A 27,317-nucleotide genomic window follows, 5' to 3' on the forward strand; every position below is an offset into this window, starting at 1 on the left:
AACATTGAATTTACATATTTAAAAAATGGTTAAAAAAAAAAATAAAGTATTGTTGCTTTTCAGCAGTGGGCAAGATGGATTGTACACTACAAGAGGATATTGTAAGGTTTTGAAACACAGAAGAAAATGAGAACATAGTGTCAGATTCTCAGTGTCAGGAAACAGAAAATGTCAACCATAAAAGGGTCTTGAAAAGGGATTTGCTTACCATACTAACCAACCACATTCTTCCTTTACTATGGAAAAAGTGACAGCAGGAATGTAATTGGCAGCAGAATTTCTTTCAAAACGCTTTTATACATCAGACTAATGAAAAGTGAGAAGAAAATCACCCACACATAAAATAAGCAGACTTTACTGAACAGGTCCAAGGTGTGGACATTTTCCTCTTTCTGCTGAAGCAGATGATCAAGTGCATTTCTGTTTTCTTTGCTTCTAGATTTATGTACAAAAATTATACTGGTAAAAATATTTTATTCCTATGTGTATTCTCAATAATCCTCAATGCTTCATGACCTGAAAAATAAAAAGTTAAACTGAATTAGCACGTATACATTTCATGTCTTGTATCAATGAGTTAGCGAATATACACTATTTTGTGCAGTTAGCAATACAAACCAAGTGCATCAAGCCAGCTACTTATTTCTGGATATACAAACCCGATTCCAAAAAAGTTGGGACATTACAAATTGTGAATAAAAAGAGAATGAAATGATGTGGAAGTTTCAAATTTCAATATTTTATTCAGAATAAATCATAGATGACATATCAAATGTTTAAACTGAGAAAATGTTTCATTTTAAGGGAAAAATAAGTTGATTTTAAATTTCATGGCATCGACACATCTCAAAAAAGTTGGGACAAGGCCATGTTTACCACTGTGTGGCATCCCCTCTTCTTTTTATAACAGTCTGCAAATGTCTGGGGACTGAGGAGACAAGTTGCTCAAGTTTAGGAATAGGATTGTTGTCCCATTCTTGTCTAATACAGGCTTCTAGTTACCCAACTGTCTTAGGTCTTCTTTGTCACATCTTCTTCTTTATGATGCGCCAAATGTTTTCTATGGGTGAAAGATCTGGAGTGCAGGCTGGCCATTTAAGTACCCGAATCCTTCTACGCAGCCATGATGTTGTAATTGATGCAGTATGTGGTCTGGCATTGTCATGTTGGAAAATGCAAGGTCTTCCCTGAAAGAGACGATGTCTGGATGGGAGCATATGTTGTTCTAGAACTTGGATATACCTTTCAGCATTGATGGTGCCTTTCCAGATGTGTAAGCTGCCCATGCCACACACACTCATGCAACCCCATACCATCAGAAATGCAGGCTTCTGAATTGAGCGCTGATAACAATTTGGGTTGTCCTTGTCCTCTTTAGTCCGAATGACATGGCGTCCCAGTTTTCCAAAAAGAACTTCAAATTTTGATTCATCTGACAACAGAACAGTTTTCCACTTTGCCACAGTCCATTTTAAATGAGCCTTGGCCTAGAGAAAACGCCTGCGCTTCTGGATCATGTTTAGATATGGCTTCTTTTTTGGTCAATAGAGTTTTAGCTGGCAACGGCGAATGGCACGGTGGATTGTGTTCACCGACAATGTTTTCTGGAAGTATTCCTGAGCCTGTGTTGTGATTTCCATTACAGTAGCATTCCTGTATGTGATGCAGTGCCGTCTAAGGGCCCGAAGATCACGGGCATCCAGTATGGTTTTCTGGCCTTGACTCTTACGCACAGAGATTGGTCCAGATTCTCTGAATCTTTGGATGATATTATGCACTGTAGATGATAACTTCAAACTCTTTGCAATTTTTCTCTGAGAAACTCCTTTCTGATATTGCTCCACTATTTTTTGCCGCAGCATTGGGGGAATTGGTGATCCTCTGCCCATCTTGACTTCTGAGAGACACTGCCACTCTGAGAGGCTCTTTTTATACCCAGTCATGTTGCCAATCGACCTAATAAGTTGAAAATTGGTCCTCCAGCTGTTCCTTTTATGTACATTTAACTTTTCCGGCCTCCTATTGGTACCTGTCCCAACATTTTTGGAATGTGTTGCTCTCATGAAATCCAAAATGAGCCAAAATTTGGCATGACATTTCAAAATGTCTCACTTTCAACATTTGATATGTTATCTATATTATATTGTGAATAAAATATAAGTTTATGGGATTTGTAAATTAGTCCATTCCTTTTTTACTCACAATTTGTACAGTGTCCCAACTTTTATGGAATTGAGTTTGTAGTTCCATAGGATATTTCCAATCTGTGTACCGAGATCAAATCAATTAAAGCTACTGCCCAACATTCCAATACTAAGGATTTCCTAGCAGTATCCAACAACATGACTGCCACATGTCCACTGACACATTTTATGCTTAGTGATGATTAGCCTTTGTGCTGCACATACCAGAACTCCTTTTATAACTGCAAGAGAGTCATGTAAAATATACATATACACACACACACTTTATATATATATATATATATATATATATACATATACACACACACACATATATACATACATACACACACACACACACACATATATACATATATATATATATACACACACACACACACACCCCGACACTATCTCTGCACAGAATGTCTGGTGCTCCAATAGTCACATCTTTTACACTTCCTAGCAATATCAAGATAAGGTTCATCCCTCCAGCACTTCCTATTAGCCAGCAAGGCTGCCTGTTACAGTTATTGCCAACAGTCTCTTAAGGGTTTCATAAAGATGTATGAATGCTTGTGTTGGAATCTTCCGGAGCTTGTCGATATTATTTATGACAGTTTTATGTACATAACTGGCTATATAAGTAGTTAATTTTGGAAATATGCACATTCCTAAACTTTCAGAAGTAGACATACCATAGTGATTTGCTTGGATAAAACTGTAACCACTGACAGACTTGTGTGCTTAAAATGTATTTTAACTGCAAGAAATTAAACTGTTATGTACACTACATTTTACTGCAATCACAAATCGCATGAGAGAGATTTCCTTAAGTGCCACATACATCATGGGTTAATTTGCAGTGAGCTACATAAACTCGTTTTCACAGAAAGAGATTTTCACTAGCTCTAACCCTTATACATTAAATGCTTGAATGGTTTAAACTTTTCATCTGGTATGTTCCAATGTCCACATTGTGCAGCGTTGGTTAAGAGCCGGTTCTCGCCATGCCCGCACATGAATGAGCGTTTTTTTCCTGTGTAATTCACCATGGGGTTCTGTGTGATGTGATTTCAGCTCATTCATTTTGAATGGGCCAAAATTGCACCAAAAGTAGAGCATGCACTACTTTTGAAAATGCACTGCAACCGGATCCCTTGGTACAACAGTACCATGAGATCCTTTGCAGGCAGATGAAGGCAAATTGCGTTTGGGGTGTCGTTAACTTTATATTGGCACCCACTGCAGATCGTAAATGGAGTGTGTTTTTCATGCACATTCCTGTGCGATTCATGTGTGGGCATGGTGTGAACTGGGCCTTTATATTTTAGTTCTAAACACTGCCTTACTGCAAACCTATTGTTAGAGTTTAACCCTTACTTTTTAGAGTCTACCAGAACTGATACATACAGTAGTTACAGCATATTTTTTTAATCTAAACTATACTCACCAAAAAGGTGGCTGAAGCTGTGCATCCACTTTCCGAATTCTTCTGATAAAAGTGTCCACATCATACACAAGAATTCCATTCTGCTCAAACTCCTCAGCTTCTGTGCTTGGCATAACTGCATGTAAAAAAGCCAACGATGAATTTATGCTGTTAACAGTCCAAATCAAGTACACATTTGAACACCCTTAATCTACCTCCTATTTGTATAAAAAGCAATACTTTGTCACAGGTCAATTTCTTCATAGCCACATACCATGGCAGCATAAAAAATTTAAACATTTATCTGTGGCTATGCTATGTACATTCAAGTATTTATACGCTTTGGCGAAATCCACACCATATTGCGCCATGTCCCATGGCATCCAGGTAATTTATTGACCCCCTTAAAAGGAAACCTCCACCTTCCAACAATTAACCACCATCACGCCTGTGTAATAATTAAACGCTTACCCTTAGAGAGTAGGAGATTAATAAATGAGGGCAAGCGTTTAGTTATTACACATAAGTGAATGTGGTCAATTGTTGGAAGGTCGAGGTTTCCTTTTGAAGAAGAACATCTTACAATTTCCTTCAAGAATGGGTTTGGTACTTTGTTGTGGTTGATTCACATAAAAATATAACAAAATTTGATTTAATCACTGCACATATTTGCTTATTATTTTTATGTATACACAGTCGGATCATAATTGGTTGTACATAATTTGACACATTTACTCGAGTGGTTCACTTCGGTTTTGGAGCGCTGCACATTTTTTTCTTCATTATATTCCCTGTGTTGTGTGAATTACATAACTGTGCGGGCTGGCTCTATTTTGAATGTACGTTTTTCACCACGATTCAAAAGTATAAGTATCACTTAAATTAATATGTATTCACACATCTTGATTTACAGTGATGGCTCGGGCTGGAAGGTTTGTTTTTCATGTGAACACTGATTGGCTTTCAGGATGATCACATGATCAGAAACCAAGCTGATATGTACCTTTTTGTTAGTGTAGTCTGGTAACTGTCAGTTTAAGAATCAGTAGCACACACATACAAGAGGAACTGTGCTGAGAAATGTTAATCTATAGATTGTGGGTGTCAAGGTGCCTAAAGAGAAGCTCGAGCCACTCGACCAAAAAAATTAAAAGGCAGCAGCTACAATTACTGTAGCTGCTGACTTATAATATTAGGGCACTTACCTGTCCATCGATCCCGTAATGTCGGCAGTCCAGCCGATTTTTCAATCAGCTCTCGGGTGCTGCCACCACCCTCTCGACTAAGAAGGGAAGCGCGCTGCGCTTTTTGAATGGCCCAGCGGCAGTGGAAGGAGGAAGAGGACCTTATACTATTAGGTGGATGAGGCATAGATCCCATGCTGCATCTGTCCCCACAGCTTTGCAGTGAGAACCGAGTGATCAAACACCACCGATTGCGCAGTTCTCCCCTCTGCTCTGAGCAGAGAGCCGTGACTGTCAGTCACCAGCTCTCTCCTCCAGCGCTTACTTAAATGCTAGGCTGGGGGGGGGGGAGCGATTGGCTCAGGCTCTAAGCGGCTCATAGGTCACAGGAGTGCAGAACGATTATTACGAAGTATTGCCAAAAAAAGCTTTGGCCATGCTTCTTCTTTAACCGGCAGAGGGTCTCTATGATGAGAGGCTCGGGATTTGGTATTCTCAGGACACTAGGCTATGGATATCCAGCAAAACAGCAGGCTACCAGGGTCTACTCCGGTATTGCTAAACTGAAATTCAAAAAACTCAAAGGGGCTTTACAGGTGCATTTTAAGGATAACCCTTCAGATATGGATTACCTAGAGGTAAACTGCAGGGTTTGATCCTGCTTATGTAGCATCTGGCATTTTACTAAACAATTTTAACATTTTAAAATAGCATGGTAAATAATATATATAAAGCTAAGCGATAATACCTGTCAAAAAGACAACAAGTCTTGAACGGATATGCTGGCTCTGAAGGCTCAACAGACATTCCAAATCACTTGAGAGGTCTTTAGACCTAGAGTCACAGCGATGGTAAGGCAGGATTTCAATGACGTTTGATTGCTGGTAAGACTTAAGCAAAGGAATCTTAACCCGAGAAGCAGACTCTGCTCTGTTGTGAGAAATAAAATACAAGTTCAGTCATTACTTGCCTCTGCCATACTTTAGATTTGAACACTGCTAATAACATTTCCATCACCTCTGGAGCTCTGCCCACCAGTATTAAGAGAGCTTTGAAAGGGAACTTTTCTCATTTTTTTTTTTAATAATAAAATATATATATATACTGGCTTCATTGGACGGAATATTTTTCAACCACTTATAACATGTTTCCTTCCAAACAGTAATTTAGCCTTTTACAACTGTTTACACACCATACATATTTTGATTGGTGAATTACCATCTGCATCTTCTGTTTGCCTTTGGCTACATTAAAATAAAATTAGCAATAGACTGGAACAAAAATGAAACCCAGTGCTAGGACTCCATCTGCAATTAAACATTACAAACCGACTGTCAGCTTACAGATGGAAGCGGTGCAGCAACTGTATTACTTTACCTCCTGTTTCAGATGTCAACTTTCCCAGCCGCTGTTGCCTGGGTAGGTTGCATGATCTGTGCAACTTGTCATACAAAATACCAGCAGCAATAAAGATAAAAATCTTAAAAAATGAAAGTTACACCCAACACATAACATCCCTTCCCCCCATAAAAACAAAAACACGAGAAAACGGTGATTGTGTTACACAATGGGACAGCAATATACTAGGGCCATCTTTTATGACCTGTAAGCACTTTTAAAGCACTGCCTATAGACAATATTGCATATCAAAGTTTGCTGCCATATCACAGGTGCGTGCGGAAATTTTCAAGCTGAACCCCAGGCATGGATATTTTGTTCATAGTTACAATGGTGCAGCTTGCACCAATGTAAGTATTTACCTGTATCTACACCCGTGGAATCCCTATGGAAGCTGGAAATCACTGGAGTAGGCACTGTTGACCTCTGGGTTTCATGCCAAGAAGCTGCCCTGCTGCCTGATGAACACAGGAGGATACTCGCTTGGCACAGCCGTCGTTAAGAACACTTTGCAATGTCTCAGCCAATGCAAAAAGATTACACAAAAAAGAGGCGGGCTTGTGACATCTCAATCTCCAACTCAACCAATCAGAGAAGGCTTTGAGGTAAGAATTGGAATTACCACCACTACTTTTTTTCTACAGGGTCACTGCTTTCACAAACTATAGACTGTTAGGGGTTTTAGCTAATCTTAAGGACCAAAATGTGCATTTTAACATGTGTGCAAGAAACGCAAATACATCTCTGGCAGCGAAAGGGTTAAACATAAGAATACCTTTTATCTTCCTTAAGTTTCCTGTATTCTCCATAATGAATAAGCCATTTCCAAGATGAAGTTCGGCTCAACTTCTCCAAAATTGTCAGAATTTCCTTTAGCTTATCTACACAGAGATAATTAAATTAATAAAGGAAAAAACATTTGCTTTGAATTTAATTGCAAGTACATAATATATGCTACATTTTCTCAAAATCAGCAGTTATGCAGTACAGTGATGGTTAGTAGTGCTTGCAGAGCTGGGACCCAGAGTATTGGGGTACCTTCACTGTACAAATAGCCCATCACATATTAACTATCAAAATGATAAAGCGATCAATAGATATATTTTCTTAAACCTTTTTTCCTGTCCAAAAGCAGACCATTAAAGTGATTGCAAAGGTTATTTTTTTTTTTATTTAAATAGCAAACAAGGTATACTTGCCTGCTCTGTGCAATGGTTTTTCCACAGAGCAGCCCCGATCCTCTTCTTGGGTCCCCTGCAGGAGGCTCCTGGCACCTCCCCTCTGCTGAGTGTCCCCATAACAAGCTTCTTGCTATCGGGGGACTAATGCAGGTTAGCTCAGCAAGCAGAGAGAGAGAGCAGCGATGGCTCAGGTATGTAAAGGGGGCTGGCGGGAGGGGGTGGGGGTAGCTGCACAAACCATTCTAAGTGGCACTCCCTGCAACTGATTCCTTGGAATGTCACACTATTGTTCGGAATTTAAAAAGGGCAGCTGATTACCGGCTCATCAATTACATTAATTGTAGTCCCCAAGAATACAGCACAAAAAGTACAAAACCAAAAAAAAAACTGAATTTGATTGTATGAAGAAAAAATGTAAACAGAATTGATAAATGCTAACCTATGGTTATACTTTCCAATACAGATCTATCAGATACCACAAATCCACCACTTTGAAGAAGCTCCTGGTACATTGATTCCGACAGATCTTCAGGAGTGTCCACACCAGCAAATGTTACGTTAGGGAGAAGCCTCAGCTGAAGCAAGCATGGAATCTGCACAAAACAATACACACAGATGATCAAATACCATTCATTTTATACACACCAACAATTTAAGATTTATGCATATGGTAGTACGAGTTCAAAAGGATATGGTCCAGTCACCATAAGGTTTATATTTTTTTAACTCAACCCACATACACAGTCCAGTTGTGTGTGGATTAATGAAGGACTGCTGAACATTATTTGTATCTCAACTGACCCAGCAATATAACTCGCAGTGTAATTCCTTATATCAGGGCTGGGACAAGGGGTGGGCAGGAGGGACGGCTGCTCTGGGAGCAATGGCTTATTGCAGAGATGCGGGCACTCTGACCCTAACCCTAAGGGAGCGGGTTGGGGGGGGGGGGGGGACAGTGTGGCATCTTCACCCTTGGCGCTGGATGGTCTTGTCCCGGAACGGCCTTATATTAAAAGGCTAAACATTTTTTTTTTATTTACTTTGCCCTGCTAGTCCTATAGTTGATGACAAAATAGGATTTCTGTGCAGCCACTTATCTTCAAAGTAGCTAAACAAGTCTGAAACAAGAAAAAAAAAAAAAGGGGGCATTTTGACTTGCCTGTAAGGTCACATTCCCACTTGGTGTTTTCGGTAGGGATAGACCGATACCATTATCGGTGCCGATACGGAGTATTTTCACGAGTACTCATGAAAAGTCTTCCCATACCTGAAACCGATACTTTGATACAAAATGAATGAACGCAAATCACACTGAAAAGAAGATATGAACAAGAATGCAGTGCGATTCTGGTCTGAACGGCATGTGGTTTACCGCACTGCTCCTGAGTAAACCCAGGCTGAAAAGACTAGGACAAGCCTGGGTTCACATGGGAGTGGTGGGGAATCACAGCGCATTCTGGTTCAGATCGCATGCAATTCTTTGCAGTGCAATTTGCGCCCATTCATTTGATATGGACGAAAATCGCGACGGAGAAAAAAAAAAAAAAATCGGCCAATGATGGTGGAAGGGGTCCGACAAACATTTCTCTTTGATGAGTGTTATTTGGGAATCTGCACTGGATTGTTTCTTTCTTCCAGAAGCTTTTCACTTTTGTGAGTATATGGAAATTCGTTTTTGCTAATAAATGTTACTTGCAGTAACGCACAAGGTTGGATTTCTTGTCTTAGGTTTACATTTATAACCATGCCTGATATACAAAGATGTTCAGAATTACTTTTGACAAGCATTTTTTTTTACATGTGTTAAAATATTACGACACAAGACAAACTGGTTCGACCTGTTAATACATTGTTCAGCAATGTGTACATGAATCATTTACACACAGTTTAACCACTTCTGGACCAGAAGTTTTTCCCCCTTAATGACCAGGCCATTTTTGCGATACGGCACTGCGGTACTTTGACAATTGCGCAGTCATGTGACGCTGTACCCAAATAAAATTGATGTCCTTTTTTTTCCCCTCACAAATAGAGATTTCTTTTGGTGGCATTTGATTACATCTGAGTTTTTTTTTTTGCGCTATAAAAAAAAAAAAAAAAAAAGAAGAGCGACAATCCAGAAAAAAAAAAAAAAAAAAACACAACAATATTTTTTCCTTTCTGCTATATAACATTCCCAATAAAAAAACAATTTTTTTTTATCATTTTAGGCAAATTTGTATTCGGTTACATATTTTTGGTAAAAAAAATCCCAATAAGTGTATATTGATTGGTTTGCGCAAAAGTTATCGCGTCTACAAACAAGGGGAAAGATTTATGTAAGTTTTATTTATTTTTTCACTAGTAATGGCAGCGATCTTTAATGGTACTGTGACATTGCGGCAGACAGATCGGACACCTAACTGACATTTTTGGGGGGACCAGTGACATTACTACAGTAATCAGTGCTAAAACTTTGCATGGTTACTTTAATAATGACACTGGCAGGGAAGGGGGTTAACAGGGGCGATCAAAGGGTTAAATCTGTCCCTAGGGGGTGCTTTCCTACTGTGGGGGGGATGGGCTTGCTGCATAAACACAGAGACCAGTGTTCCTAAATAAGAGGAACACAGGATCCCTGTGTTCATAACTGACAGAACAGCGGTCTGTCTTGTTTACAACGGCAGACCGCCGTTCTGTCTCCACAGGGAGCGATCGTGGGTGTCCGGCAGAAATCGCAGCCGCCAAACCCGCTGATTGGCTTCCCCACCCCCTGACGCCCCCACTAGCAGTCCCGTACAGTTACGTCGTTTTGCGGGACAGAGACGACTTGCCGCAATATATGTACTGCTGGAGGTCACGGCAAGTACTTAAAAAAAAAGTGGATTCCTTTTCACAGAACTTGCAAATTTAAAATAAATAAATAAATAAATAAATGTGGATAGAAAATATATGGAATGTTTGAAAAGTCTACCTTGTGTATCTGTGAAGATACATTTTCATTTCTTATGATGACCAGAAGTTTATTCGATTCTTCTTGCTCGCTGTTACAGAAGTCCTGGGGTTCAATTGGAGTGTAGCCATCTTTTATTAATAACGACTGTAAAAAAAAAAAAAAAAAAAAAAAAAAAAATTAAAAACACGTTACTGTCAGTGAATACATTGTGGTTTTTACAAAATTAGAGGCCTTATGCACACCGCATACCCTCTACCCTCTTCTATTGAATTGTATCGTAACCATACTGGAGAGATTATTGGTTTGGAGAGTGAAGTCATTTTTTTGTTGTACTCGGTCTGCCAAACCAGTGCACTCCTCACCCCTACGTTCTGTGCATTACGTACCCTCTGCACTCTGTCTGTTGACATACCCCCACCCCTGCGCTGTTATGTCCTGAGCTCTGCACTATACACCCTATGCTGTGTATTTTGTACTTCTGATCAGTGCACTCTGTACGTTGGGCTGTATACGACATACTCATTTTCTGCTAATTATTCTGCAGAGGTATGTGTCTTTTAAACTGAATACACAAATGCTGAATGCCAGGCAGAATCGGCTAGTCCAATATAAACAGACTGACATTCAGCAGACTGACATTCAGCCCATGTGTACTGCAGCAGGTCGGACATAAACCAGCCTTTGGGGCATGACCGAAAAAGGTCTGTCAATCGGCTCCTGATCAGCGCTGTCAGCCAATGGCGGACCACGGAGTGTTCAGGTGGGGGGTGGGGTATCTGTCCCCCCGCCAGAACACAATAAGCTCAGCAGGGGAGATTGTTGTACTAACATCAGATTGTTAGTACAGTGGCGCTCCCCCCAGAGCGGTCATGTTTCTTTTTTTTTCCTGTTCAGCCCTGCTAGTGCTACTAGTGTGTACTAGGCTTTAGACCAGTGGTTCTCAACCAGGGTTCCTCCAGAGGTTGCTAGGGGTTCCTTGAGCAATTTCTGCCTCTCAGATAAGTTCCCCTTGAGTCTTGACACTATTGATCTTTTTAGCTATCCTGAAGAAGGTAATTCTTCCCAATGTACACAAGTGTAAGAAGCATTCTTCCCACTGACCATAACACCAATTTATCATGAGTTGTAAATATAGTCATTTTTAGCAGGGGTTCCCTGAGACCTGAAAATTATTTCAAGGGTTCCTCTGTGTTGAAAAGTTTGAGAAAGCCTGCTTTAGACTTTTGCGTGTGGCACAGTAATTAAAACATTTGTTTTGGTACAAGGACTGTGGTATCTCACCCTGTGCACAGTGAGTAGGCTCTCCCACCGTTTTTTTCAATTTTTGAACTAGATGGACTTGTGTTGTTTTTCAACCAGACTGACTGTAACTATGTAATTTTTCCACACTTGCAATTCACAGCAGAGTGCAACACCCAATTCTTTGCATGCCTAAAGCTGAATCCTTCCACCAGCGAAAGAAAAAAAAAAAAAAGAACTATTTCTGGTCCGGCTGACAGGTGTGCTTACAATGATCAGCTTTTACCCTAAGACAGGATGTGTTATACTGGCCGATCACCAGGAAAACAAGCTTGAAAAGAAGAAAACAAATGCAGCCACCACATTTAAAGATTGATAAGTTGCAATATATTTCTGTTTTTGGGTTTAATACTGCTTTAAAAGGTTAAGTTAACCTTCTGTAACATGTTACACCCATATTCAGGGTGTAACATGTTACAAAAGCACTCCATACACCCCAGCGCTTCCCAATTTGACAGCCAGTAGGGGGATTTTCTCCCCCCCAACCCCCCTCCACTGGCTGTCACTAACTAAAAAAAATTCAGTGTTCTATAAATGAGAAAATGACAAGTCCTTTGTGGCTGTTGGCCTGTAGTTCTTAATGAACAACCAGAGTGCTGTTCAACATTCTAGGAGTTCATGTAGTCTTCCTGTCAAGAGTATAATTGCCTGCCTGTATCAAAGGTACTGGCAGACAGCTACACAGACAGTCTGCAGGACCGTGGCATTACACCCACAATCTGCTGATACAATGGGGTACAATGGTTTACAGGTCCAGAAAAAAAAAAAAAAATGGATTTTTCGCTTACTGTAAAATCCTTTTCTCTGATGTTCCTTGATGGACACAGTTCCCTATCTTCTTGACCGATGGGTTTATTGCTGCTCTCCATAGGAGTAGGACACTAGGTGAAAAAAAATTTGACCACGCCTATTAGGGCAGTCCCAGGGGGTATACTCCCACTTCTGCTATAGGACTTCAGTTTTGTAACAAGCAGTGTCAGAAGAACATAAAACCCAACTCAATAGAGGGGCGGGTGCTGTGTCCGTCAATGAACATCAGAGAAAAGGATTTCACGGTAAGACAAAAATCCAGTTCTCGCTTTTGTTCATTGATACAAACAGCTCCATATCTTCTTGACCGATGGGACGTCCCAAAGCAGTGTCAATATGAGGGGTGGGAATAACACAGCAAGAAAAAAAACATACTTTCCAAAGGCTAAACATAGCCAAGCAGGCAAAAGAAGAGCTCAACCAGTAACAACTGGAGCTCACCTAAAAAAATAACAAATGCACTCTCAAAGAGGCCCAAACCTCTCCAACAGCGGCCTGCAAAACCTTGCAGCCAAAAGAAGCATCCACAGATGCCAACACATTCACCTTATAAAATTTTGTGAAGGTGTGCACAGGCGACCATGTGGCCGCCTTGCATACCTGCATCACTGACCCCTGAGGACGGAAGGCCCAGGAGGCACCAAGTGTCCTCATAGAATGCGCCTTAACAGGGAAAAGAGGATCCCAACCCTTAATGGAATAGGCCTGCGCCACCGTCTGTCTGATCCATCTGAAAATGGTAGCAGCAGATGCGGACATCCCCTTACGGGTTCCATCCGTAAGGACAAAAATTAATTTAATTTCCAGAATGACTCAGCCGCTGCCAGGTACACCCTGATTGCTCGAACCACATCCAAAGAATGTAAGGCAATCTCTTTAGGATGCTTAGGCTTAGGACACAGAGAAGCAGAGAAGGCAACACAAGGTCTTCATTTAAATGGAAACCAGAGACGATTTTAGGAAGGAACGATTGACAGGTACAAAGCACCCCCTTGTCTCTGTGAACCACCAGGTAAGGTGAATGACGGGACAATGCAGCCAGCTCCAACACCCTGCATGCAGAAGTAATAGCCACCAAGAAAGTTACCTTCTGTGTCAAAGTGAGCAGAGGAATCTCACAAATATTTTCAAAGGGCAGTTTCTGAAGAACCGACAGCACCAAATTGAGGTCCCACAGAGGCAACGGAGACCTCACAGGGGGAGCCAGGTGGCGGACCCTGTGAACAAAGGTTTGGACCAAGGAGTTTGTGGCCAATGGGCATTGAAAGAAAATCACCAGGGCCGATATCTGGCCTTTGATGATACCCCAAGGCCAAACGCTGATCTACACCTTTTGGAGGAACTCCAAGACACGAGACACTGAGAAGGAACGGGGGGAACCCCTCCCCCTCCCCGAGACTCACACTAAGTAATGTACGCTCTCCAAACTCGATAAGTCTTCCTAGAAGTAGATTTTCAAGCTTTTAACAGCGTAGGAATCACCGATTCAGACACCCCTCTATACTTCAACACCTGGCTTTCAATAGCCAGGCCGTCAAAGCCAGCAACTGTAAAGCAGGATGGAAGATCGGTCCTTGAGTTAACAGATAATCTCTGAGAGGGAGTCTCCAAGGGACCAGTCTGGTGCCACTAGGATGACCGGAATCCCTACTGCCTCGATCCTTCGCAGAAGTCTCGGCAGAAGAGTCAGCGGAGGTGTGCTGCCTTCGCACTTTATATCTTGTACCTGGCACTCAGCAGTGTCTGTCCCTTTAAGACCCTCCATTTTCTTGTAGCCTAGGGGCGGGTCTTCTCCCTTCTGCTTTGGGCAAGTCTAAACTTGTCTATCCATTCCAGCGTGAGCCACCTTAGGGAACAGACATAGGACCTCTCAAGCTAATCTATTGCAAATCTGATGAACACCAAAAGCCTGTAAGTAAAGGATTTGCTAGTTCAGCCTGTATAGAGGGATGTTAGACCTTTGTATAGATAATAAGGTGTTCCAGTATGTAGTAAGCACATGTTAGTTAGTCCCTATCTTCTGCATAACTATGTATAATGTATGATATTGAATAGCCATACTTTTACCTGTCTTTCATATGTTTGTTTTACAGTTTTACCATACTTTTATGTCCTCTCATGTCCACCACATATCTGCTTATTCATATGTAAAGGCACATGTATGGATTATATCTCAGTAAAGGTTGCATCAAAGAAACCAGCGCTTCTTTCATTGAGATTTGGTTATTACTTGATGTTAAGCTGTGTACCTCAAGCAACACACAGCCGAGACATTACAGTAAAAAGGCTTTAAAACGTTATCAGAAGCAGTTAAACAGCTTTGAATGGTCCGCAGCAGTAAAAAGACTCCTAAATCCAGTCTGTGTGGGAGCAAAACGAAAGTGAAACTAATTTCACAAGGCTGTGTGTTCAGTCATCATCATCATCCACGCTGTTAGCAAAATGGAGAAGCAGAACACAGAGAACAAACACTCTTTCAGTTAACCCTCAATGCTACTGTAAAGAGGAAGACACTGAGACTGAGACCTATGGGTTGACGGACCTATGGCGTTGGCATCATCCCCATTCTAGGGAATATACCTGCCACTCCGCCACCTATAAATCCTTTTCTCGAATTGACTTAATGTTTGCAGGTGGGCCATTACTATCTCGGGTGCGGGAGATTCGGGTTCTTCCTCGTGGGATCTCCGACCATGCTCCACTTCTCTTAAATATGGAATTATCTGGTAACCCCTCTCATAGACTATGGCGATTATCCAGATATTGGATCTCTGATTCTGATCTAAACCCTTTAGTCGAGCCCCAGATAGCGGCCTTTTGGGAGATAAATCCGGGCACGTCATCAGTGGCTATGGTCTGGGACGCTTTTAAGGTTTGCACCCGGGGGTATTATCAGACAGCTATTGGGAAGATCCAACGATATAGGCGAACAAATCTATTGCAAAAAGAAAAGGAAGCTAGAGATATGGAAAATTTGTATATTCAAACTAGAGACCCCACCCACTATACACGATTTCAATCCTTGACTAGGGAGGTAATGGGAATACGCACAGCTCTTACACAGAAAAAACTGCTTTATCTATCCCAACGTATTTTCGTACAAGGAGAGTATAACGGTAAAATGCTGGCGCAAATTTCTAGGGAACAGACAAGTGGGTATAGTATAGCACATATTCAGGATCAATCAGGTACTCTTCATTCTAATCCAGAAACTATTAATTATAACTTCACTGATTACTATCGGGCCCTATATAATACTAGGGTTAATTATTCAGGAGATGAACTCTATTATTTGCAGGCAGTGGACTTTCCAGTCTTAACTGATCGAGATAGGGCCAAATTAGACGCCCCTATTACTCTTTTGGAGATCCAGGAAGTGGTGGCCTCCCTACAACCTGATAAAACACCAGGACCGGATGGAATTCCTGTTGAATTCTATAAGGCCCATATGGACCTTTTGGGCCCGCATTTATTAGCCACTCTTCTAGGATCTCTAAATGACGGGGAACTCCCTAAAACAATGAGCGAAGCGGTTATTGTTGTGATCCCTAAACCAGGGAAGGACCCATCATTATGTTCATCATATAGACCTATCTCTTTATTAAATGTTGATGGGAAGATCCTTTCAAAGGTCTTGGCCACTCGACTTAATAGTGTTATTATAGGCTTCATCCATCCGGACCAAACTGGATTTATACCTGAACGGGGCACTGATATCAATATCCAGGGGATTGTTTACACATATGGCCTTGGCGTCGGGGGAGGGAGCAGGTGTGGGCGCCTCCCTCGACGCCGAGAAAGCATTAGATTCTGTTGAGTGGCCATTTCTTTGGAGGATCCTAGCTAGCTTCGGGTTTGGCCCTAATTTCGTCTCATGGATTAAGCTTCTCTATGGGAATCCTACGGCTAGAGTCCGTACTAATGCATCACTGTCGGATAAATTCCCTCTACTGAGGGGTACCCGACAGGGATGTCCGTTATCCCCAGCCTTGTTTGCCTTGGCTTTGGAGCCGCTCACGATTATGTTGCGAGCGGACCCACAAGTCCGAGGCATTAAGGTGGGGGTCATTGAAGAGAAGTTGTCTTTATATGCAGACGACACCTTGATCTATTTGGCGGATGCTTCCACTTCATTACATAGGGCCCTACAATTATTCGACATCTTTGGTCGTTTTTCAGGTATAAGTATTAATTGGTCTAAGTCCGTCCTCTTTCCACTACACCCATCGATACCTTTAATTGATACTCAGACACCGTTGAAATGGGTACAGGATATGGTGTACTTAGGCATCAAAGTGGGTCCAACATTGGATGTGTACCAACAAAATAACATTGACCCTTTAGTCTCACAATTAAATAAAAAGTGTGCGTCTTGGCGCATGCTTCCCTTGTCCCCGGTTGGCAGAATTAACTTAATAAAAATGAACTATCTTCCGAAATTTCTGTATCTTTTTCGTAACTCCCCCATTGATATGACTAGAACCTTTTTTTCGAGATTAGATAGTATTGTAACAACATTTGTATGGGCCGGGCGTACTCCACGAGTCGCAAGGCGCACGCTATATCTTCCTCTTGCAAGAGGAGGTTTAGCGCTTCCTAACTTTAAGTTGTATTTTTGGGCGGCTGTTCTGGTGACGGTCCTGTGGTGGTTCTCCCAGCCCAAAACTAACTCCGCAGTTACACTAGAAGCAGCACTACTGGGTTCATATGCGGCCCTTAGTAATCTTGTTTTCCGGGGTGAACAGGCACATCCCCAAATAACCAGTCTGATGAAGACTGTCCTGCGGATATGGACTCGGGCGCGGGTGATATATAACACACCTCTGCATATATCCCCCCACACTCCGTTGTGGGGTAATCCTAATCTAAAACATCTGTATCATCTTCCTGATCCACAGGTATGGGCTGCTAGAGGGATTGTGACTATGAAACATGTTATTAAAGATGGAAGACTTCAAGGCTTTAATGTTCTTCAGTCTACCCACTCATTGCCTCCCACCATGGGGTTTCGTTACCGCCAGCTTAGTCATGCTAAGCGGGCTCAGTTCCAAGGCCCTGTTGTCCTGGAATCAGACCCCTTGGAGAAAATGTTAACTTTTAAGGTAATAGGGAAAACTCTCTCTGCTATATATTCTATACTCTCAACAGATCATAGTCAGTCCCCTGAGAAAACCTATAATAAATGGAAGGAGGACATTCCAGATCTGACTATTGAAGAGTGGGAGGACTCGGTTAATAATTATATCCCCTCAATGATAGCGGCTAGGGACAGATTCATACAACTCAAATTCTTACATAGAGCATATTATACGCCGCAACGTCTTGCTAGGATATATCCCATGAAGGATCCCTCGTGCACCAGATGTGGGCATGAAATTGGTACATTCTTACACGTTGTTTGGTCGTGCCCTGAGCTGGCAACCTTTTGGAAAGAAGTGACGGAGACTATTGGTGAAATTTTTGACATTATGATTCCTTTGGACCCAAAGGTAACTTTATTGAGTAACCTTACAGAACTGGCTGGGGACAAATATGCTAAAATGTGCATTATATATACCCTGTTTTATGCCAGGAGAGAAATCCTTTTGCGATGGAAGTTACCCGAACCTCCCACCCGATCATCCTGGATAGCTGCCGTTACTAAGACACTTCCATTCTACCGTTTCACATACGGTAGTAGGAATTGCCCAAAAAAATTTGATAAAGTGTGGTCAGCCTGGATTGATGCTGTAGGTGTGCCAATGTCACCTGTTCCATAATGACATAAGTAGGTACTTAGTAATTAATTTGATGATAATTAATTATTTTTTTTTTTTTTTTTTTCCTGCTCCTACCTGCTCCTAAACTGGTTTATTGATATTCCCCTTCCCTTCCTCTCCCTAAGATTTTTTTTTTTTTTTTTTTGTGTTTGTATGTATGGATAATATTATTTCTTGTGCAGAGTAATGTATTGTATTGGAATATCTGTGTTGTTTATATGTTTAACAATAAAATAAAATTTAACTGTTAAAAAAAAAGGAGGAAGACACATGCAGCTTGCCAAGCACTAGGTCTAGATGCACAACACTGTCCGGAACATCCAGTCAAACAGATCTGACTCCAGCTAGCGCCGGTGCAGCAAGATCTAAACGCACTAGTTCTAGACATTCAAGCATCACTAGTTCTAGACATTCAAGCATCACCAGTCTGTCATCAGTTAGCGTCAAAGCAACCAAGGCAAGAGCAAAAGCAGAAGCAGCCTGTGCGATGGCTTTTTATGCAGAAAAGGAAGCTGAATTGATGAGAGAGCAAGCAAAAAGTGAATTTGAAGCACTTAGAAAAAAAGCAGAAAGTGAATCTGAGGCACTTAGGAAAAAAGCAGAAGTGCAAGCATCTTTACACTTACTCAAACAGCAGAAAAACGCTGCAGCAGCCTTAGCAGAGGCAGAAGTTCTTGCAAGGGCTGCCGAATCTCCGTTCGCTGGCATAGAAACCCAGACGTCAACCCACAGCGCAATCCAACGCACTCGTGAGTGCGTACAGTCACAAGCAACCATGTACACTGACCAGCCGTCTAATGACATACCTAGGTCATCATTGACTACACCAGCAGTAAGCAACTTTGATACTACGCAACACTGAATCAGAACCTCAGCGTGAGGAGTCAAGTGGTCGCATGCTCAGAGACCAATCTGCCAACCCTCCAAGAGTGCAAGCAGATGCTGACGTAATCCCTCCTCAAGCAAATACAAGCCTGGATTATAGCAGAAAGATTTACAAGACACGAGAACAACAACCTAACCAAAGTGGACTTAGTGAAGCGTCTAATAAGCCTTACCAGCCGCAGCCATACCCTGAGTTTACACCCAAGAAGTATTCACCAGATGCAGCAAGAGCTACAGAAGTCGCAAGATTCCTGATGCGCCGTGAGGTAGTGAGCGCCGGTCTCACGAAATTCGATGACCGTCAAGAAAACTACTGGGCCTGGAAGTCCTCTTTCCTGAGCGGTACCCAAGACTTAGATCTGACAGACAGAGAAATGCTTGACCAGCTCATCAAATGGCTAGGACCAGAATGCACTGAGCAAGCCCAAAGAATCGGGTCAGTACATGTTCATGACGCAGCAGCAGGACTTGCAATGGTGTGGCAGAGACTAGAACAATGCTATGGATCACCTGAAGTGATTGAGGATGCGCTTCTGAAGAGGATAGAAAACTATCCAAGAATAACAAACAAGGACAATCAGAAGCTGAGAGGTTTGGGGGACCTACTCTTAGAAATAGAAACCTCTAAGTCTAGTGGATATCTGCCAGGTCTCTCATACTTATATACAGCACGTGGAATTGATCCCATAATCGAGAAACTTCCTTACAACTTGCAAGAAAGGTGGGTCACTCAAGCATCAAGATACAAGAAAGATAGTCGAGTTGCATTTCCACCGTTTGCTTTCCTTGCTGAATTCATCGTAGACCAAGCAGAAACACGCAATGATCCAAGCTTTGCTTTCCTGAACAAGAGAACGGCAAGCTTCCCAAAGGTAGAACAAAAACCTCCAGCGCTTTACAAAGAACGCAGAGCAACAGTTTCTGTACGGAAGACAGAAGTCCCTACTGAATCTGCAGCCAATCAGGAAGACTACCCAAGTAAGAAAGTGGAGGAGCCAGACAAAATATGTCCAATCCACAACAAGCCTCACCCACTAAGAAAATGTCGCAGTTTCAGAAGTAAGACATTAGAAGAGCGCAAAGCTTACCTTAAAGACAATCGCATTTGTTTCAGATGTTGTGCTTCAATTCAACATCTTGCAAAAGACTGTACAAAAACCATACAATGCACAGAGTGCAACAGTGACAGACACCTGTCAACACTGCACCCAGGACCACCACCATGGAAGCAAGAAGTTCCAGCAACTCAAGAAGATCATGGTGGGGAGCAAGACGAGAGTACAACACCAGCAGTATCCTCCAAGTGCACAGAGATCTGTACAGAGCAGGGCCGTCCTAGATCATGCTCCAAGATATGCTTAGTCAAGGTGTATCCTGCAGGTTTCAGAGAAAAGGCAATCAAGATGTACACAGTCTTGGATGAAGAGAGTAACAGATCTCTGGCAAAAACAGAGTTCTTTGACCTCTTCGGTGACAAAGGAAGTCCAACTCCATACACCTTGAAGACTTGTTATGGAGTTGTAGAGACGACAGGGAGAAGAGCAAACAACTACATCATCGAGTCATTAGATGGAAAGACAAAGGTGACTCTTCCTACCCTCATAGAATGTGATGAGATACCAGACGACAAGTCAAAGATCCCCACACCTGAAGTCGCTCGTCATCACCCTCATCTAGTGAGAATAGCCGACCAGATACCAGCACTAGATCCAGATGCTGCAATCACCCTTCTACTTGGGAGAGATATCCTCAGAGTGCACAAAGTCAGAGAACAGTACAATGGGCCACACAACGCACCATTTGCACAACGCCTTGATCTCGGATGGGTCATCGTTGGAGAGGTATGTCTAGACGGACTGCACAGACCAGCAAAGGTAAATGTTTACAGCAGGGCTCAAAATTTCAAGCCATGAGCTACTAGCCAGGCCTTAAGAGTTACTCACCACTTGTTGCCCCACCCAAACCCCACCCTACTCCGCCCCTAAACACGCCCTCTACATTGCAGAGCGCCCACAGCATGTCCCCTTAAATTGCAGAGCGCTCACAGCATGACCCCTTTCATTGCAGAGCGCCCACAGCATGTCTCCTTTCATTGCAGAGCGCCCACAGCATGTCTCCTTTCATTGCACAGTGCCCACAGCATGACCCCTTTCATTGCACAGTGCCCACAGCATCTCCCCTTTCATTGTACAGTGCCCACAGCATGTCCCCTTTCATTGTACAGTGCCCACAGCATGTCTCCTTAATTGCAGAGCGCCCACAGCATGTCCCCTTAATTGCCGAGCGCCCACAGCATGTCCCCTTAACTGCAGAGCGATCACAGCGTGCACTTACCTGCAGCAGGCGGCTTCTTATCAATCCTGTGCGTCCTCCGTGTCTCCCGAGTCCTCCTCCTCGGCCAGTTACAATCGTTCGCCTTTTGGCCAATCAGGAAACACCTGCCTTCTGATTGGCCAGTAGGAGGATCAGGAGGAGGATCCCTGTGACAATAGCGAATACTCATTCGCTATTGTCACACAATGGGTGGGCTCAGGACGCAGTGCTCTGCTCCTAGAGCCCATCCTTTTCTAAAAAAGAAAGTAAAAGTAATCGCCGGCTGCTGTTAATGGCGGCGGCGGCATGCACAGCTCGCCATCCTCAAAATTCCACTCGCAAAATGCTAGTAGGCGAGTGGAATTTTTGAGGGCTGGTTTACAGAACACATCTGTTACAGAATGGTCGTACATCTTGTCTTTACCCATGTACCAACAGACTACACATTAAAGAGAGATTAGGTGACCCAACACATCATTGGAGTATCCAGAGGTGCATGGAAGACTTAGCCTCAACTGGAGATACAGATGAACTAGGCTGCAAAGTGTTTGAAAGAACACGAGACGACGACAAGCCAGCACCCTCGGTGGAAGATACACTCTTCCTTGAGATCATGGACAGAGAAGTCTTCAGAGACAAGTCAGGCAGCTGGGTAGCCCCTCTACCCTTCCGGTCACCACGCCATCGCCTTCCTGACAACAGGGTACAAGCTGAAAAACGCTTCACGTCGTTGCAACGCACTCTACAAAGAAAGCCAAGTATGGAAAAACACTTCCAAGCCTTCATGCAAAAGATCTTTGACAACGAGCAAGCAGAAAGGGCATCACCACTACAGGAAAACCAAGAACACTGGTACTTACCAATATTTGGGGTGTACCATCCTCCGAAACCAGGTCAGATACGTGTAGTATTTGACTCTAGTGCGAAGCACGAAGGCATCTCACTAAATGATGTCCTTCTCAGCGGACCTGACTTGAACAATACACTCCTGGGAGTACTCATCAGGTTCAGAAAAGAACTCGTAGCAGTAACAGCAGACGTACAACAGATGTTCTACTGTTTCCTTGTTCGAGAAGATCACAGAGACTACTTAAGGTTCCTGTGGTATGCAGACAATGACTTTAACAAAGACATCACAGAGTACAGGATGAAGGTACATGTGTTTGGAAACAGCCCTTCTCCAGCTGTAGCTATCTACAACTTGAGACGAGTAGCACAGCAAGATGAAGGACATGGTCAAGAAGCCAAACAGTTCGTCATGAAGAACTTTTACGTAGATGGACTTGCTTCTTTCTCCAGCAACGAAGAAGCTATTAAGGTCTTGAAAAGTACAAGAGAAATGTTGGCAGAATCCAACATAAGATTGAATAAGATAGCTTCCAACAGCAGCAGAGTTATGAAAGCATTTCCAATGGAAGACCGTGCTAAAGACCTCAAAGACCTGGATCTAGGAACAGAATCACCATCCTTGCAAAGAAGTCTTGGGCTTAGTTGGGACCTGAAGACTGACAGTTTCACCTTCAAGGTCGCCAGAGAAGAGAAGCCATTTACAAAAAGAGGCGTCCTATCTAAAGTCAACAGTCTTTATGACCCCCTGGGATTCGTAGCACCTATCATCATGCAAGGCAAAGCTCTTTTGAGACAGTTCACTATTGAGCAAGAACAAAGTGACTGGGACGTACCTCTCCCTGAAGAGAAGGAAATGCAGTGGAAGTTGTGGAAAGACTCATTGTTAGAGCTTGAACAACTCAGCATCCCAAGACTGTACGCACCCGTTTCCTTATCTGCTACAAAGAGAAGAGAAATATGCGTATTCTCTGACGCTTCCACTATGGCTATCGCAGCTGTAACCTACCTTAGGGTAATAAGACACTGAGGGACAAAGCCATGTCGGGTTCATTATGGGAAAATCTAAACTGGCTCCGAGACCCGCTCATACTGTCCCACGTCTAGAACTTTGTGCTGCTGTCTTAGCTGTAGAGATGGCAGACATGATTACGACAGAACTGGACATTGAGATCCATGCAGCGAACTTTTATACAGACAGTAAAATTGAGTTAGGATATATTTACAACGCTTCAAGAAGATTTTATACATACGTGGCCAACAGAGTGACACGTATCAGAAAGTCTACAAGTCCAGAACAGTGGCATCACATCAGCACGGACAAGAACCCAGCTGATCACGGGACAAGACTGATGTCAGCCGCTGTACTCAAGCAAACTAACTGGTTCGTAGGTCCTTCCTTTCTTGGTAAGCCAGAAACCAAAGAGACTACTCAGGTAGAGACTTTTCAGCTCATAGAACCAGATCAAGACAAAGTAGTAAGACCTCAAGTTGCAGTTTGCAAGACTTTAGTTACAAGAGACAGTCTGGGCGCCCATAGATTTGAAAGGTTTTCCAGCTGGAAGTCGCTGACCCGTGCAATCGGAAAACTTATCTGTCTAGCCAGATACTCCTGCAGAGCTACAAATACTGATCAGTGTAGCAAAGACCACCTTGAACAAGCCAAGGTCACGATCATCAGATGCGTCCAGCAGGAAGTCTTTAAAGAAGAAATCCAAAGCCTTCTGAAAAAGGAAGAGATTTCTCGACACAGCTCGCTCAAGAAGTTGAACCCTATCCTCGACGAAGACGGAGTGTTAAGAATTGGAGGTTGCTTGTCGGCAGCGGATATGACTATCCAAGAGAGACATCCCTTCATCATACCCAAGAATCATCACATCGCTCTTCTTCTGGTGAGACACTATCATGAGCAAGTCGCACATCAAGGACGACACTTCACTGAAGGAGCAGCACGGTTAGCAGGATTGTGGATCATAGGAGGTAAGAGACTAGTCTCCAGTGTGATCAGCAAATGCGTGATCTGCAAGAAGATTAGAGGGAAACTTGAGGTTCAGAAGATGTCAAACTTACCTGCAGACAGACTTGCTTCAGATCCTCCGTTCACTCATGTAGGTCTAGACGTTTTTGGCCCTTGGAACATCTCTTCTCGCAAGACCAGAGGAGGCAGTGCCGAAAGTAAGCATTGGGCTGTTTTGTTCTCTTGCCTGAGTACCAGAGCAGTTCACATCGAAGTGATTGAATCTTTATCCACTTCAAGTTTCATCAACGCCTTGAGAAGATTTTTCTCTATCCGAGGACCAGCGAAATTGATTCGTTCAGACCGTGGTACAAACTTTATTGGGGCCTGCAAGGAGTTGAAGATCATCTCTACAGACTCTAAAACAGGTTCCTATCTTCTAGACCAAGGATGCACTTGGACTTTTAATCCTGCTCACGCACCGCATATGTGAGGAGCTTGGGAGAGGATGATAGGAGTAGCATGTCGCATTCTGGATGCTATGCTCCTGAAGGTTGGATCCACTCACCTCACACATGAAGCTTTGACTACACTAATGGCTGAAGTCATGGCCATTATGAAAGCCAGACCTTTGGTTCCAGTGTCCACAGATCTGGAGATGCCGGAAGTCTTGACACCTGCAATGTTGCTGACCCAGAAGATGCAACCAGTGACAGCTCCCACAGGAGACTTTGACCTCAAGGACTTGTACACCAAGCAATGGAGACAAGTTCAAAGTCTTGCGGATATTTTCTGGAAGAGGTGGAGACAAGAATACCTGGTGACACTGCAGTCACGCAAGAAATGGCAAGATGACAAGCCCAACTTACAAATTGGAGACGTTGTCTTACTAAAAGACACTCAGGCCCACAGGAACGAGTGGCCTATTGGACTCATTGTGGGAACTGATCCTAGTAGTGATGCTAAAGTTAGAAAAGTTGAAGTTAGAATTATTAGACAGGGCACTCCCAAGGTGTATGCTAGGCCAATTTCTGAAGTCGTTTTACTTCTGTCCAATGTTTAGTGGCATAACAAAAAGTATGCCAGGTGGGGAGTGTGCTGCCTTCGCACTGTATATCTTGTACCTGGCACTCAGCAGTGTCTGTCCCTTTAAGACCCTCCATTTTCTTGTAGCCTAGGGGCGGGTCTTCTCCCTTCTGCTTTGGGCAAGTCTAAACTTGTCTATCCATTCCAGCGTGAGCCACCTTAGGGAACAGACATAGGACCTCTCAAGCTAATCTATTGCAAATCTGATGAACACCAAAAGCCTGTAAGTAAAGGATTTGCTAGTTCAGCCTGTATAGAGGGATGTTAGACCTTTGTATAGATAATAAGGTGTTCCAGTATGTAGTAAGCACATGTTAGTTAGTCCCTATCTTCTGCATAACTATGTATAATGTATGATGTTGAATAGCCATACTTATACCTGTCTTTCATATGTTTGTTTTACAGTTTTACCATACTTTTATGTCCTCTCATGTCCACCACATATCTGCTTATTCATATGTAAAGGCACATGTATGAATTATATCTCAGTAAAGGTTGCATCAAAGAAACCAGCGCTTCTTTCATTGAGATTTGGTTATTACTTGATGTTAAGCTGTGTACCTCAAGCAACACACAGCCGAGACATTACAGGAGGAAATGCGTAGATTAGACAATACTGGCTCCAAGGAGCTACAAGAGCGTCCGTGGCACCGGCCAGAGGATTCCCAGACCTTGCTATGAACCTCTGCACCTTCCTGTTGAAACGAGAGGCCAACAGGTCCACATTGGAAGTCCCCCACCTGAAACACCTCCTGGTGCAGAGACCATTCTTCCTGATCCAACTTCTGCCGACTGAGGTAATCCGCCAACTTTCTACCCCTGGAATATGCACAGCAGAGATGGCTGGAACAAAGCGTTCTGCCCACCTTAGAATGCTGGCTACGTCACGGGCTGCTAGGACTCTTTTGGCGCCCCCTTGATGATGGCATATGCCACGGCCGTGGCATGTCCAATTGAATCCGTATTGGGGCGCCCCTGCAGACGATTTATCCATGGGACATGCAAAGCCTGATCGCCTGGATTTCCGTCAGACTGGACTCCTCCAGAGTCCAAACCCCCTGAGCACAATCCATGCCCAAGACGCCTCCCCACCCAGACAGGCTGGCATCCGTGGTGACCAACGTCCAGTACAGGGGAAAGAAAGGATTTTCCCAGTCGAAATCACCGGACAGAGGAGCCACCAGTTCAGGGACCCTCTCAGGCTCAATAGGATCAGATTGTCTGGAGACTGTGGATTCTTGTTCCATTTGGCAAGAATCTCCCTTTGCAGAGGTCTGGTATGGAACTGAGCAAACGGAACCGCCTCGAAGGTGGAGACCATCAGGCCCAGCACTTGCATGCATGTCCTGAGAGATGACCGCCGGCTGGACAACAGGTCCTGCGACCCAGGCTGAAGCCGAGTCCAGGGTCAGGCCCAGGTAGTCAAGTTTGGTGGACGGGACCAGCGCAAATTTTTGGAAATTCAACTTTTATCTGAACTCTTGCAAGGTTCGTACAGAAATATCCAGATTGACTTTTAAGGCATTTGGAGAATCTGCTTGCAGAAGGAGATCATCCAGGTACCCCAGTACCGCAATCCCCCTCTGCCGTAGCAATGCTAACACTGAGCCCAAAACTTTTGTGAACACCCGAGGAGCCGAGGTGAGACCAAAGGGTAACGCCACGAATTGATAGTGCTCCTCCTCCACAGCAATGCGCAGGAAATGCTAAAGCCCGACATATGTTGGGATATGAAGCTAAGCGTCCTTGATATCGATAAAGGCCAGACAATCCCCTTGATGAAGAGACGCTACTACCGTTCGATTGGACTCCATCTGAAATTTCTGAACCGACACAAAGGGCCTTGAGGTCCAGAATTGTACAGTTAAGGTCTGGGAAACCAAGGTTATGACAAACACCAGTCTCAGAAAGGAGCCGGCCATGGTAAAAAAAAAAAATTGGATTTTTTGTAAGATCTTACCGTAAAATCCTTTTCTCTTAGCTCATTGACAGACGTAGTCCTCTTTGATTCACATCAATTGGGTTATGCTGCCTCCGCAGGAGTAGGAC

The 27,317-nt window shown here is 43.2% G+C and overlaps 2 protein-coding genes across 2 annotated transcripts in view; one reads left to right on the forward strand and one right to left on the reverse strand.

The window, feature by feature from the left end:
• Positions 1 to 509: 509 nt before the first annotated feature.
• TASOR2 (transcription activation suppressor family member 2) overlaps positions 510 to 27,317 on the reverse strand; it is a gene marked incomplete at both ends in the record, with an annotated part of 111,944 nt that continues 85,136 nt past the window's right edge. Inside the window, 6 exons of the mRNA XM_082253520.1 lie at positions 510 to 516; positions 3,637 to 3,751; positions 5,548 to 5,729; positions 6,973 to 7,078; positions 7,818 to 7,971; positions 10,332 to 10,457. Coding sequence (XP_082109646.1) covers positions 510 to 516; positions 3,637 to 3,751; positions 5,548 to 5,729; positions 6,973 to 7,078; positions 7,818 to 7,971; positions 10,332 to 10,457 — 690 coding nt within the window. The remainder of the gene's footprint in view (positions 517 to 3,636; positions 3,752 to 5,547; positions 5,730 to 6,972; positions 7,079 to 7,817; positions 7,972 to 10,331; positions 10,458 to 27,317) is intronic.
• On the forward strand, positions 23,281 to 24,675 carry LOC309554562 (uncharacterized protein; the record flags this gene model as incomplete). Its single annotated transcript, XM_082256299.1, has 1 exon — positions 23,281 to 24,675. The coding sequence occupies one exon, from the start codon at positions 23,281 to 23,283 to the stop codon at positions 24,673 to 24,675; it is 1,395 nt and encodes a 464-aa protein (XP_082112425.1).

Source organism: Pelophylax lessonae (assembly GCF_965119305.1).
Source record: "Pelophylax lessonae genome assembly, chromosome: 4".
Taxonomy (NCBI): Eukaryota; Metazoa; Chordata; class Amphibia; order Anura; family Ranidae; genus Pelophylax; species Pelophylax lessonae.